Raw genomic sequence first — 16,123 nt, forward strand, 5'->3', positions numbered from 1 at the left:
GGAGAATTCTAGAAAAGAGAGATGTTAGCGTAACATATATTGAACTAATTAAGGATATATGCGAGGATGTAACGACTAAAGTAAAAACTTCAGGCGGAGTAACTAAATTATTTTCAATAAAGATAGGGTTATATTAAAGATCAACTCACGGATTATGGACGAACTTACTACACACATTTAAGAAATAATACCGTGGTGCATGTTGTTTGCAGATAATATTATTTTGAAACTAGAATCTTAGCGGGAAATACTAGAAAGGAAATGTTTTAAACTTAGTAGAATAAAGACAGAATATATGGAATTTAAGTTTAACAATATTAGATGTAATGAGATAATTGTTAAGATAGAAGATGATGAGTTGTCCAGAATCAAGAGCTTTAAATATTTAGATCATTTTTGTAAAACGATGGAGGAATTGAGAGAGATGTCTTACATATAATACAAGCAATATGATTGAAATAGAGGAGAGCGTCGGACGTTTTATGTGACCGTAAAATACTTCTAAAATTTAAAGAAAAGTTCTACAAAATCTCACCTGCTATGTTATATAGAGCTGAAGTTGGGTTATGATTCGAGCACATGAGCAGAAGATGAGAGTTGTAGAGATGAGGATGTTAAGGTGGATGTGTGGACATATGAGGATGGACATAATAAGAAATGAGAGCATTTGAGAGAATCAGAGTTGCATCTATTGAGGGTAAACTTCGAGAGACACGTTTAAGATGGTATATGTACTTTGATGATTAATAAATGCTTTAGTTAGGTGATGTGAAATTGCGACAAACACACATATCAAACGAGGAAAAGAAAGACTAAAAAAGACTTAGTTAGCAATAATAAAATAAGATAAAATTTATTTAATTATATACAATGATATAGTAGGAGATAGAACTCAATGGTATAAAAAAAATCCATATAATCGATCCTACCTAGTGGAATAAGTCTTGGTTGTTGTTGTAAATTTACTTTTGAATTTTGAGAATTACTTATTTTTAAACATATTTTTTTATAAAAATTTAATGAGCATTATTTTATAAGAAAATATTGAAATATAAATTCAACATCTCAAAATATAAACCATATTTAATAATCAAATATTAATAAAATTAATATATGTTTATATTTAAAATTTTTAAAAAATATCGAAACTATCACATGATACGATACCGAAACCATATTGTTTTGGATCGGAACCAAAATCTTAGCACAGGTTGAGATTTTAAATCTATCAGCTAACACCTTTCTTTTCTAGAAGTCTTCATATAATTTACCTTGAGACTTTATTATAATCTTTTTTTTAACTTGACAAATTTCATGTTTATGTCTTGCTTCTGTTTCTGATATTTTTCAATTAGTTATACGAGATGTATAACTTATTTTTATATATATAATTATCTATTACTTTTATTTTGAAGGGGAGCCTTGATATAATAGTCATAGTTTCAAGTCTCGAATATAGCCTCTTGCAAAGTAAGGTAAGACTGCGTACAATAAATCCTTCCCCGTAACTTCACATTAGTGGGAGCTTTGTGCATGCTTTTTATTATTTACTATTTTATTTTAATTGTTTATCAATATTAGAGTTAATATTATCACCCAAAATTATCATCTGTTATTACATATTAAGATCATTTTCTATTATTACTCTTCAATCGACATGAATAGACAATGGTATAAATATCAATGTATAAATGTCACAAATGATATAAGTATAAATATCTATAAATGTCACGAACAACACAAAATCAATTAAGAAATGAATCACGAGAGCAGTGGAGCTAGTGTCTTAGTGTAATAAGATCATTTGATGTATGGGTGAAAAACCTCCTCATCAATGAAATACAAGGATTAGCGCCCTTACTCCATTTCGCAATTTGCTGCGATAACTTGAACAAATTTTTCACAGTGTGCTGGAATTATTTCGATAAAATTCTCTTGTCTCCCACCACCTTCACTTGCAAATGGATTAGTCCATTCAGTATCAGATGTTGAAGATGTATCCCATTTTGGTTTGGTATTTGAAAGGGATGCCAAGTATTGAATATAGTCTAAGTAGGAGTCAGTATCTTCCTCATAGCTAGGAGTAGTGTCCATGGAATGCGGTACAGAGGCCCCTGGGCTTGTAGTCGCTGCATGGTCTTGCTCAGAACTATTTTGGAGACCTTCTTCTACTAAGGCTGCTATCTTTTCTTGGGGTAAAAGGAGAGAAAAGATGTCTTCTGTTGTGAGTTTCCGTGGTTCATGTGAGGGTGAGGCTTCATCTATTGGTTAGAAAACATGGTGATCAGTAGATCCAAAGCCCTTATTATCTCGTTCAGTATAGCTGAGGTGGGGAACCTCATAGACTTCTGGCATAGCTATTTTTTCGATGATTAGCTGAGCAATATATTGCTGTGATGATATAAATATTGGAAGGTTAGTTCTATTGAATAAAAGAACTTGTACCTCCCCTCGGAAATCTGAATCTATTACTCCAGCTCCGACCTCAATTCCGCTTTTCCATGCTAATCTAGATCGTGATGCTATCCGGCCATAATATCCATATGGAATCTCTATCCGAAGTCCAGTATGTATAAGATCCCTCCCGTATGGTTCAATAATAGAGGCATGGCTTGCTGCTATATCAAGTCTAGCAGATCCCTCTGTTTGCCTTGTTGGTGTAACTGCATATTGAGAGATTTTGTTAATAAGGATATGGGGTTCAGTTGTTGAGGAATACCTTTCATTGGATGTTTCTTCCATTTGTTGAGGATCTAGTTGAGGGTTTTCCTCTTGCGGATTACTTATCTTTGTAGCTTCATTCCCCTCATTATCACCCCAACCAGTTGGAGGAGGCAGTTCAATATTAAAAGAACTTGCTGGGATGTCATAATTAACATAGTAATCAAACCTTCCGCTTGGCTGCCCAAGCGTATCCCATCTTCCCATTTTATATTTTGATTTTCGCCTTTCTTTATGGTTACATTCTTCTGCTGCTTCATCATCACAGTTTGTAAAGACTCCTGGCTGAGTTTCTATAAGAACCGCCAAGGTTTTATAAACTTCTTCATCCTTTTTATTAAAAATTGGCTGCTCTGTTGGCTGTGCTGCTGCATAGTTACTAAAGCTCAGTGATATTCGTCCATCCATCATAGTCTGGCTATTTACTTCAGCTGGCTGCATAGGAATTGCTATTTGAGTTGGATTGATGGTCCAATTTAAACCTTGCAGTCTGCTTGTCGAAAAGCTTCTTCCGGGTAGGGCTTTAACTCCATGAGATGTTAAATAATCTACAATACCTTGAATTTCATAAACAAAACCAACATTAGGTGTGTTTGAAAGCCTACCTACCAGTCCTCTGGTGATTAGCAGATTAGCTTCACTATTCTGCCAGGCTTCATATCCTCTTGTGAGAATGGAGATTTGGATATTTCGATAGAAATCACCAATTGTCATCATGATTTCTGGAATGACATAAATCATCTGACTTCCATGAGTTAGATCTACCTCCATTGTTGCCAGGATTGCTTGGTCGCCTTGCCATCTATTGTCTCGGAAGACAATAAGCGCCATTGTTCCTTCTCGCTGTCGATGCAATATTTGTATTCGTACCTGAAGAACTCCCAGGTGGATATATTGCATTCCGCTTCGTCGTAATTGATTAAAGCTTTCTTCTTGAATAAAGCTTCTGTCTGCTTGGTGGTTGTCAGTAACAAGCATAGCTTCTTCTGATCTATGCATATCTACTCTATGGTGAGCATCATCTCTTCGTGAGTGGTAAAGTACCTCAGCAGGTACTATGGAGGCTCGCTCTTGCATTGATAATTGCAATTGTGCCTCTGGTTCTATTTGTTGCTCAAGAGTATGTCTTGTGGAAGTACCACCAGTAAGTGCTTGCCTAACGCGTCTTGCCGCCTGCTGTGCATTATATAGTCTTCGTTGATTTCTTCTGTAACCTCTTATTTGATCCTCAAATAAAGGTGTTGTGGTTACTTGCTGTTGTTCTGTTCTTGTGGTGGCCATGATCCCTTCAATTTCTCCTGTTCTTCCTTCAGAATTTTATAGGGATCTTTGAAAACACGAAGTTTGCCAGGTTTTTCCTTAGGTTTGGAAGGTGAAATAGATAGGTTTTGGAGTTTGGCAATTAGATCTTGTGGGAAAGGGGTAGGGTTTTGTTTTTGTAAAGTGGACTGAATTTCTTTCAAGGTTTCAGCTATTTGGATGAGAAGTTGAATTTGAGTGTTATTTTGCTTAATGATTGTTACAATACTAGGTGTAGTTCCCTGGTAATCACTTGGTTTGGCAAATCCAGTAGAAGGGGATTCTATAGGATCAGTTGCAGAAATGACTTCTCTATAAGAGGAAGTGTTCCTCGAAATAATGTAATTATTCATAAAAGGATCAGTACTTACAGGGATTCCTGAAGCTCGGGCGAGGGCAGTTCCTTTCCTGAGAATCTCATATAGATGTGACCTTGGTTTTCTTTCAGGCCTCCTTGCCTTTCTTAACTAAGTTAAGATCTATCCTTTTGCTTCTCAAAATTGCTTAATACCAACGGGCCCGAACAATCAAGAATATGTATAGCTCTGATACCAGAGGAGAGTTGAGCAGGGATTCAAGAAAACACACTTTCATAAAAGTAGGGAACTTACAATACTAAGCAAGCAGAACACTCAAGTAAGGTTCAGATTATGCCTGAATTCCTTGCAAGAGTTCTTCTTATAGATGACGCTGGGTGCTCATTGGGCCCCATCATCACGTTCATCAGTAAGAAGATAAGAAGGAATCTAGACAATTATTGTTACATGTCTACTAAAGCTACTTTCATAAAAGTCACTTTACTTAAAGTAAAGCTGACAGCTTGTAATGATTCTTCTTTATGTCATTCATTGGGTCCACCATGTTGCTGGATCAAAATTTAAAGTTTCTCATCCTAGATACGCAATCTTGCAATAGGTACGCTGCTTGTGAAAATTGATCATCACACTGTTTGACAGTTGGATACCAGTCATTCCACCCGTTGTCTTTTCCTCTACACCTATTACATTCCTGACGCTTTAATGAGTGGATGAGTCGTAATTGTTGTAATGCATTAATGGCTTGCATTCCTGCTCGTTGCTCCAGTTGATGCATATCTTCGGAGATTTGATGGAACTCATTGAGTGGGACTGGACGACAATGGCGTTTATTAGATTCGCGTTGGTACTGTTCAGCGAGGCTGAGAGGGCTTTCAGGGCCTTGATCAACATCTCCTGAGCCTCCTGGTTGGGCTTCTTCTCTAGCTCCTTGAGTGCTAGTGGTACCAAGGCTAATCTGCTTAGGTCTTGCTCCGGCCATTCTGTAAAAATTAACACTGAAATTAGGCGAGAGAGAGAGTCAGCTACCTGGTTATTTTTGCCATCAATATGTTCAAATTTGACTAGGGGTCCAGCTCCAGTGATATAATCAGTAAATGAGAGCCATCGAACTCTGGAGGGTTTGTGATTGACAGTTTTCCCAAAAAAACTTATAATAGCTTGACAGTCCGTTCTTATAAATCTTCAGGGCTTCCATAGTATTTTGAACAGCATGAATTTCTGCATCAATAGTTGATTTGGGGGGGTTAAATTTTCCACTTGCATATGCACAGATTTTTTCTGAGGATACTGAGTCAAATTTACTCTTCTTCCATTTGCATATGCCTCCCCATCCATCCATGCACCCATCAACTTCCAGAATAATGTAACATTCTAATGGAGGTATCTCCAGATCTGGAAGCTGCTTAACCTTTTCTTTTATCTGGTGTATCAGATCCCAATCTTGTTGATTTAGCTTCTTCTCACCATTAGGTGAAGTTTTGGCATATAATGGTCCCAGAAGTTTTCCTAAATTAGGAATATAGTTTCTGGCATAATTTAGAAGACCAAGCCAAGATCGCATACCTTTGGTAGTTTTGAGTTCATTGTCCTTGAAGTCAGCAATTTTTGAGATCACATGTGGTTGAAGTTTAATTCGGCAGTTTCAATAATTGCTCCCAGAAATTCTATTTCTGATACTGCAATTTTCATTTTTGTAGGGCTTAAGACAAGCCCATTTAGCTGACAAATGTTAAGCATACGCCTAAGGTGTTGTTCATGACTCTTTTCATCAGGGGAGAAGACTAAAATATCATCAATATAAACAGCAATAAAGTCTTCTGTTCCTTTAAAACAGAGATCCATCTTCCTTTGAAATATTGCGGGGGCATTTTTGAGACCGAATGGCATAACAAGCCATTCGTATAATCCATCGGGTACCCAGAAAGCGGTCCATTCTATTGAGTCAGGGTGCATAGCAACCTGATGAAATCCGCTTTTAAGATCAAATTTTGAAAATATGCAACTGTTACTAACCTTTTTCAAAATAGTATTGAAAATATGCAACTATTTACTTCAGCTGGTTGCATAGGAATTGCTATTTGAGTTGGATTTATGGTCCAATTTAAACCTTGCAGTCTGCTTGTCGAAAAGCTTCTTCCGGGTAGGGCTTTAACTCCATGAGATGTTAAATAATCTACAACACCTTGAATTTCATAAACAAAACCAACATTAGGTGTGTTTGAAAGCCTACCTACCAGTCCTCCCGGGTATCAATACTATTTTGAAAAAGGTTAGTAACAGTTGCATATTTTCAAAATTTGATCTTAAAAGCGGATTTCATCAGGTTGCTATGCACCCTGACTCAATAGAATGGACCGCTTTCTGGGTACCCGATGGATTATACGAATGACTTGTTATGTCATTCGGTCTCAAAAATGCCCCCGCAATATTTCAAAGGAAGATGGATCTCTGTTTTAAAGGAACAGAAGACTTTATTGCTGTTTATATTGATGATATTTTAGTCTTCTCCCCTGATGAAAAGAGTCATGAACAACACCTTTGGCGTATGCTTAACATTTGTCAGCTAAATGAGCTTGTCTTAAGCCCTACAAAAATGAAAATTGCAGTATCATAAATAGAATTTCTGGGAGCAATTATTGAAACTGCCGAATTAAACTTCAACTACATGTGATCTCAAAAATTGCTGACTTCAAGGACAATGAACTCAAAACTACCAAAGGTATGCGGTCTTGGCTTGGTCTTCTAAATTATGCCAGAAACTATATTCCTAATTTAGGAAAGCTTCTGGACCATTATATGCCAAAACTTCACCTAATGGTGAGAAGAAGCTAAATCAACAAGATTGGGATCTGATACACCAGATAAAAGAAAAGGTTAAGCAGCTTCCAGATCTGGAGATACCTCCATCAGAATGCTATATTATTCTGGAAGTTGATGGGTGCATGGATGGATGGGGAGGCATATGCAAATGGAAGAAGAGTAAATTTGACTCAGTATCCTCAGAAAAAATCTGTGCATATGCAAGTGGAAAATTTAACCCCCCCAAATCAACTATTGATGCAGAAATTCATGCTGTTCAAAATACTATGGAAGCCCTGAAGATTTATTTTATTGATAAAACTGAAAAGTAAATACTATCTGTGAGTGATCACTCACTACCACACCAATCCGTGGGTGATCAACTTCTTTAGTATAAGACTATGTTAAGAATTTTCACTTTTTAGTATTATTTTCCTTTATTTAACATCTTTATTATTTTATTTTTGTTTTTTTAGCAGACTTTGTTTTAATTTCATATATTATCCGTTAGTCTATCCTACCAACCTAAATCAAATTTTTAACTTAAATTATGTTAACTTAATTAGGTATCTTTATAGGGTCATTAGATGAGAATTATCCAACATGAAAAAAATATAAGTATCTACATCTAGAACATTAAGTAACATGTAAGATCAAGCAATTTAATGAAAGTTATCATCGAAGAGAAATTTAGAATACAACAACTAACAATAATTAAGCCTTGTCACACTAGATGGGGTTGACTACTGAAGGGAAATTAAAAATATTCATTTTTTAATTTTGAAACAATTTTTTTAATTTTAATTTCCATATGAAATCCACATGTGAACATAAAATAACATTAATTTTTTATCCTTTAATGATTTAATTGTTTTATAATCTATTTTGAAGGGAAGCATTTGTGCAATGATAGAGTTGTTGTCATAAGGCTGCTTACATTAGACCCAATATGGTCCCATCCTTCCTCGATAGTGCTATCAAACGGGCCAATGCGGGGTGAGCCAATCTTCTTAAAATTTGTCATATGGCAGGTTGTGAATTCCCAACCCAAGGCGGGTCAGCCCATGAGCCCGCTAAAAAAAAAATAAAAATAGAAAAGGCAAAAATTTTAAAGTTTGGATTTTGGATTAAGCAAGTCAAGCAACTCATTGAATTTTCCACTTTAGTTTTAAATATTAGAAGATGTTTTTTCCCAAGCCGTGAGCCAACTCGAGCTCACCATGGGCCGTGCTTGTTGCGGGTCTACGAAGAGGGGCCGCTTATACCCGTCTTAAAATGAGTTGATAAAATTTTAACCTAATTCGTTTAAATTGTTTGGCTGGGCAAGTCAACCCAACGCGCTTACCCAAATTGATGACTCTATTCCTCAGGATCCTGCAGTGGCGGAAGCTTCACACATCAGGCAACCCTTTTTTTTTTTTATAACCCATTTCACTATTTTAAATATTTCTTTAATCCCTTTTTCAAAAATAATTGTACAAGCATATATAATCTATTTTATTTATCTAATCATGCACAAAGACATAAGTGGAAGTCAAAGATAAATTTACCTACCTATCTATATAGTGTAAAAAGTAGTGTGGTAAGTCACTATGTTCCACTCGAACTTATCTATAAGTACAATATGAAAATAACTTAGAAAATTTGAAATAATATTTTGATGATAACACAAAATTCTTAACATTAATAGAGATACATAGTCAATACATAAATTTTGACCTTGTTAACTTGATATAATCCCATTCCTACACAAGACATATATCACAATCAAACAATAATTTAATTTTCAACTTCCCATTCTAAATTAGGTCTACCAACTTAAATTGGAAATATAATAGAATACTTATCTCTCTCAACCAATGAAATGAGGGAGAGATTTCATTGATATGAAATGCTTGAGCCAGTTAAACCAAATTAAATATAGTGATATGAATCAATTACTTCTCTAACATCATTCATACAATTTTACCTTTACTGCTGTCGTGGGAATGATAACCTCGTTGAGTGAAGGTTTGAAAATGAGTAAAGTCAGATAGCCGGCATGACCTTTCCTTTTGGCAACAGCGATGAACAAGGAGACAAGGGAGGGCTGGTGGTTCTCGCCCTTGGCTTTAGCAGCCAGGGACAGTGGATGGCTGCGCTTGTTGCGATAAACAGCAGCAACAATACCTGCTACTCACGTGCTGCTGTTGGCTGGAAATATTGAAGATGTCTCTGTGAAGAGAAGAATTGCTGGAATCTGGTGCTGTTCCTGGAAATCAAAGAAAACAAGTAGCTGTTGGCCGAAGAAGAAAAAGAAGCTGCTTGGGTTTATGGAAAGAAATGAGTATCTGTGAAGGAGATGCCCTGTTGCTGGAAAAACCAGAAAGGAGGAAAGAAAGCTGCTGCTTGTTTGCTAAAGAAACTGGAAAAAGAGAGTGCTTCTGTAGACATTGGTACTGAAATTGTTGTAGACTAAGTTGTTGGAGAAGAGAAAAGGAAACCTGCTGCTGTGTTGCTGGAAAGAGGGCAGGTTGCTAGTCTCAATGACTTGATAAAACAAAAGAGTTAGGGCTGCTGCAGGATCTTGTGCTGGAAGTGAGGAAGGAGGAGAAGAGGGAGAAGATGGCTGCTGGAAATCCAGAGAAGGTGCTGTTGCTGCTGGGAAGAAAAAGGAGTAGGGGAGAAATAGAGAGGAGAAAGAAGAAGAAGAAAAGGGAAGGGGAGTTCAACGCAAGGATAGGAGGAGAAGGAGGTGGCGGTTCAGTGGTGGAAGAGAAAAGAAAAAGAGAAAAGTCTTCTCAAATTTTCTCTACTTTGTTTTAAATTGATTGAACTACTTTAACCCATTAAAAATTTGGTTTGACCATAATTTAGCTAAATCAATTCTAAATTAACCCTGGTTTGAACTCACGTAACCCTTATTTCAACTGCTACCCGATGGATTTGATCCAAGCGCAATCCGACTTCAACTTGACACCCACATTCCGTGTTGAACTATCTGGTTCATTTTATTTTGTCGATGTTACAAAAACTCAAGTTTGATACTTTAGCAGTTCAAAATATTATTATTTATTATTATTTTGTTATCACTTTTAATTAATTTTTTTATGAAAGTATTTAACAAAAATGGTCTTTTTTGGATGCTTGGATCTTATTTCAAGTTTATATGGAAGGGGCTAGAATTCTATTTATTGAATCATCCTAAGTTAATAATATTTTTCTTCTTTGTGAGTTGAGACCCCACCTAGTGGGGTAAGTCTTTGTTGTTGTTGAGAGGTTGTAGTTTTGGCTGCATTATTAGTATTTGTTGCATTAATCTAGGATAATAACATAATACTAGAATTAGAAATCAATTAAAAAATTTGAAAATTTTATAGTTTATAAATTCATGTAAGTTTTTAAATTTTATTTTATATAGTTTTAGAGAGAAATCAGGTTTTAAAAGGTTCATTGTATTTTTAGAGATAAAATAGATTTTCTTAGATGACTTGTCCTTATTTTGAGTCTATAAAAGGGGATAGTATGTATTAAATAATATTGAGTTTAATACATTTTTCCTCTTCGTGAGTAGAGACTTAGTGCTTTTGGCGACATAATTAGTTTATTCTAGATCAATCAAGCAGAATGATGCACTTAAAGAATTGGGGATCAATTCAAAATTATTCTTTTTAATTTATAGTTGCAAAACTGTAAGTATTTAAATTTCAAAAAGTTTTTTTTAATAATTTTTAGAGGGAAATTAGATCTTTTAAAGGCTTAATAAGTTTAACTTTTTCTTAGACGTTTTAGTCTCATCTTGAGTGTATAAAGGGGATTAGGATCCTATATGTTAAATAAGTTTGAGATTCATAATATTTTTCCTCTTCATAGGTCAACAATTTGATTTGTAGATATACATGATTAGTTTGTGTTGCATCAATTGTGGAGAATGGCACACTCCAAGGATTGGAGATAAATTTTAAAAAGTTCCTTCTAAAATTTTATAGTTTTAAATACTCTATGTTTTAAAATTTTAAATGTTTGTTATATAGTTTTTAGAGGGAAGTTAGGCTTTTTAAGGTTCATTATAATTTTAAGAGATGATATAAACTTTTTTAGTTGACTTGGTCTTATTTTGAGTTTTAAAAAGTGATTAGGATTCTATTAAATAATTTTGTAGTTAATAATATTTTTTTTTGCTGTTAATGAGTTGAGAGTTTGAATTTTTAACAACATGATTAATTTGTGCTCTTGTTTACGACTATAACTTAGATCTCTTCTATGTATCAACTCGATTGAGTTATCTGTTTAGCATATACCAAATATCTATATCATAATCAAGATAAAGATAAGTGGTTGAAATGGAGAGGTGCTTTTGTAGTCGTGTAATAGTGATGTGCCTCTTAGGATAAAAAAAAATATTTTAAGATTGTGATGTAACCAATTTATTGTGTAGTTTGAAAAACTATCTATCTAAAAGGAAAATGTAGAAAGATAGGGATATTAAAATGTAAGCATAGGATTGCTAGAAGATACAAAGTTAAAAGTATTACTATCCGGGAGCAATTAGGCATAGCTTCAATACATGAATAAATGAGAGAGGTTAATATGGTCTATACATGATCAAAGATTATCGATATATTCTATTTCTAGAGATGTTGAATCAATTATAATTGATGATGTTGATGGGTGGGAGACCAAAGAAAAGTTGAATCTATTGGACTGAAGCTATATGATAAAAAAATAGTGAATGCAATAAAAAATAATTTAATTGATTTGAATATTATTTTTTATGTATCATTGTATAAATTCAATGAAGGAATAAGCTTCATGTTAACCAACCCTAAGTATAATAAAGGAAATGGGTGAATTAGAGAACAAATTTTGAAAATCCAACTCGTAATGTGGAACATTTACTAGACTAAAAATGCTGCTACTATGACTGATGACTGTGAAGTTTGAATACCTATAGTCTTCTCTTGCTGGATGTATTGTACTCTATCAACTCTTTCAATTGCTTGTGATATTACTGGTTCAACATTTATAGTTACATTGTTTTAGGCAAGGAACCTTTCTAGGAGAAATCAACCTTCAACAGTATTCCTGGATGAAGAACTTGACACTGACCCAAGATCAGGTTTGTCTTCTTTGTTCTGCCATCATGTCATTGTTATCCCATGGCATCAACTTTAAAACATTCTGATAATTTTTCTGTAAAACCCATCATAATATCCAACACTTTGTTACGACTTAAGATTGTTAAATGTTCACAGTTAATCAACTGCTTCTTAAAATGTCATAAAATTATTATTTTTCTTAATGACTTTTATTTTGTTAATAATTAGTTTGCTTTTGACTGCAATTTCATTAGTTAGCACAGAGAAGGTTCTCCTGATAGTTGATTATTTTTGTTTCAATATAGAGAAGTAGAATAATGATTAGGAATGCTATGCGGTCAATGCAGTTTCTGATACAGTTCAAGGGCTAGCTTGTAAGTGGAACTTGATTTTACATGTGTTTGTAAATCGTGAAGAGATGGCAATCTGGAGTTGTTTGTGATGCTTGACAAGTCTATTCGTCACAACATGGTTGTTAAAATTAATAGTTTAATCAATCTCAGATTGCCAGTGTGGCCGTCAGGTATTATGGTGCAACATTAAGTATACAAGTACAATAGCATTTTCAATAATGTTCCTTTTTTTTTTTAATTTTCAAGAAAAACAAGTGGACAAAGTTGTTCACTTGCTTATTGCCAGAAAACCAGAATTCATACAGGTTACAATCCTGAAAAACCGTCATCTGTGATGGTTTGTAAACATGAAAACATATCAGTACAAAATGGAATTTGCTTTAGGGTTAAGCAGCCTATTGCTACCTCGATAATGCTGCAGCCTACAGAGCAGCAGGTAACATCATTGTTGAACTGAGGGAACACTCCTGCTCCAGCTGGCCAATGAGTCCAACCAAATGTCTTGCTCATTATAGAAACCACACCCGCACCGAGTCAATCAAATTGCATAGAACAAGCTTGGATTAATGTGGTGGAAATCTTTGAACAATTACTTGGTAAGCTTGCATACCGATCTAATCACTCCTGTGGTGAGTAATAGTAATTTAATTGAAAGAAAGAACTCAAGGTCTACCATCATAATTAAGCAGCTTTGCAAAAGAAGAATATATGCTGTGATTCAACATAGCTTGGTTGGCTATTGGCTCATAGTGCATATAAGGTGTATGGAAATGCCAGCATGCTTTTAGATAAGAGCATCTATTATATTCAGTTTCCGATGGAGCATGAATTGTACACAGCACGGTCTATACCCCCATGAACCTAAAAAAATATTAGCATTGACTTTGTCTTAGGATTTTCTCGTAACCACCAGAGCCATGACTTAATTTTAGTAGTAGTAGACTAATTTTTAAAAATGGAACATTTTATTCCATACAATAAAACAAATGATACATCACAAATAGATAAATTATTCTTTAGAGAAGTCATCCGATTGCATGGGTTACCAACAACTATAGTGTCAGATTGGTAGCTATTTTTGGAAAACCCTATTGAAGTTATTTGGGACCCAACTTAAATCCTTTTATGCCTCTCATCCATAAATTGATGGTCAAATTGAGGTTGTTCATTGCAGTAAAGGAAATTTATTAAGGTCTTTAGTGGGTGAAAAATCAGGTATTTGAGATTCAATTTGCCACTTGCCGAATTTTCTTACAATAATTCAACTAATAGATCTAACAGTCATAGTTCATTCGAAATTATGTATGGGTCGAAAGCTCATCAATGTATTGACCTGTTTCTCATTCTTCTGAGCCAGCTGAAAGTTTTATTGAGAGCATTAGGGAGATTAATGTTGATGTTAGGACGAAAATTGCGCTGAGTAATAATGAGCCTTATAAAATTCAAGCTGATGCACATTGTAAGTTTAAAGCCGATGCACATTGTAAGTTTAAGGAGTAAAAATGTAGGAGATTATATGCTTATCCGCATTAAAATCCTTCAAAAAGCTTCATGCCCACTCCTCTGGTCTATTTCAAATTTTGAAAAATTGACACTAATGTGTATGTTGTTGACTTGATAATTTTAACATTAGGTAACTACAGAACCTTAATACCATATTGGGGAATATTCGAGCCTTTTTTTTCTGTTGATTTGCCTGAAGGACGTGTACCTATTGTGTCACTTCTGACACTCCCATCCGTACACAACCTTCTCATCATATTGAGGCCATATTAGACCATCAAATAGTGATCTTCCCAGATGGAAGCACTCATCGATACCAAGTTCGTTGGGGAAGAACTTTGAAAGATTGATAACACGTGGATCACCGAAGATGAACTTTGAAGCTTCTCTCCCAAGATTCTAGAAAAAATGGAGCAAAGACTACATGCTTCAGCTGAAGACGCGCACCAATATATTCTGTTGACAGACTTGATTTGTCCATTCATCTTTTGCACTTGACGGAGTCAAGAATTCTTTGGTTGGGGGAGAATAACATAGATAATAATTTAATTTTATTAAAAGTTATCAAAGTCATTAATTTTTATAATTTGTTAGAACTTTCAAAAAGTTCTTTTCTTTTTTTTAAAGAGTGAGTCAAGTTTTATTAGGATAATTAGGGTTTTATTAGAAAAAGTCTTTTATTTTATAAAGAATAAATAAAAGTTGGGATTCCATGTAATGAACAAGTTGAGTTAATACAACTTCAATTTCCTTTTCTCTAGATGAGAGTCACTAGCTTTTCTTTGGATGAGGTTCGTGACTTCATTCATCTTCTATGTGCATCATATTCTTTCTAAATTAAAAACTCTACATTAGGCTCTCCGACTAAGAACTTAACTCTGTCTAATAAGGAATCACGATGATTTATCAATCAAGTCTTGGGATGCCTCCTATAAGTATGAAGCAGACGATTCGGACTACCTTTGTGGAAGATAGTTTGGGTGCCACTTGCTAAATCTTGACAAATAAATCTTGTGCCATCTGTAGTAGTTCGTTTAGAATCTATGGTAGGTGTTTCTAATGGACTCGATATCTTTTAGTGCTTTCATGAGGAGCTAACATTGTCCATGTATCATATGTCAATTGTGACAAGGGCAGAAGAGTGTCTCATATATAGGAGTACGGCCTGTGGGCAAATTAACTGGTAAATAAAGGGCTCAAATGACTCTCGATAAGAGTAATTCAGGTGATGAAAAATGTAAGCATTAAATTATTTTTTAAGACTAGTGGAGCAAGTATAAAATTTCTTATAGGAGTTTCAAAGAAATTGTTCAAGGCAGATGCAGTTAAGAATAAATTATCCTATGTTATATTTATCTGTCTATGATGTGTATCTACATAAAATTTATTATTCAATATAAGGTTTCTCTTAACATTGTGATGTATTCTCAAATACTCTTAGAAAACTCTCAATTGACTCAAAAGAGTAGAAGGTGGTAGGTTAAGAAATGGTTCGCAATGAAGTCAAATCGATCTCGTGACAAGTTTTAAACCCATAAACAACCTTTGAATGGACTTACCCATGTATCTAATTTTGTTAAGTAAATTTAACAGTGGGCAAGAGAATCTTAAATCTAGTTTTTCCCTTATCAAACATCTAAGTTAATTTCCTAAACTATGATTTACAACCTTAGTTCGTTTATTGATGAAATGTGAAAATTTGTATTCTAGACAACTTCATAAGGGCATTTAAAGTAGTGACAAAATATCTAGATTTAATACTGTTGTTGTAGTAAGCTGTGCAATCTGACAAACTCGTTGAAAGATGATCTAGCTATATAAGATTGGTAAATTACTCTTATTATAAGGAATAAAATGAGCTATTTTAGAAAACCAATCTACAATCGCTAAAATAAAATCATGACTATGATTGGTTGGAGGGAATCTTAAAATAAATCCCATACTAAGTTTTACCCATTGCTTACGAGGGATTATGGTGTTAGTGGCTAAATTTTTTAGCTTAGTTACTTGACATGTGCGACATTCTTATATAGTCCTAGCTATGTCTTGTCTA

General features: G+C 34.5%; 1 protein-coding gene across 4 annotated transcripts in view; it reads left to right on the forward strand.

Moving 5' to 3' along the window:
- Positions 1-16,123, forward strand: part of LOC122001430 (E3 ubiquitin-protein ligase bre-1-like) — a 52,857-nt gene that overhangs the window by 9,812 nt on the left and 26,922 nt on the right. For all 4 annotated transcript variants that reach the window (XM_042556158.1, XM_042556160.1, XM_042556159.1 and 1 more), the window contains one exon: positions 12,159-12,234. In XM_042556158.1, the coding sequence (XP_042412092.1) occupies positions 12,159-12,234 (76 nt within the window). The remainder of the gene's footprint in view (positions 1-12,158; positions 12,235-16,123) is intronic.

This window comes from Zingiber officinale, chromosome 7A (genome assembly GCF_018446385.1).
Source record: "Zingiber officinale cultivar Zhangliang chromosome 7A, Zo_v1.1, whole genome shotgun sequence".
NCBI classification, from domain to species: domain Eukaryota; kingdom Viridiplantae; phylum Streptophyta; class Magnoliopsida; order Zingiberales; family Zingiberaceae; genus Zingiber; species Zingiber officinale.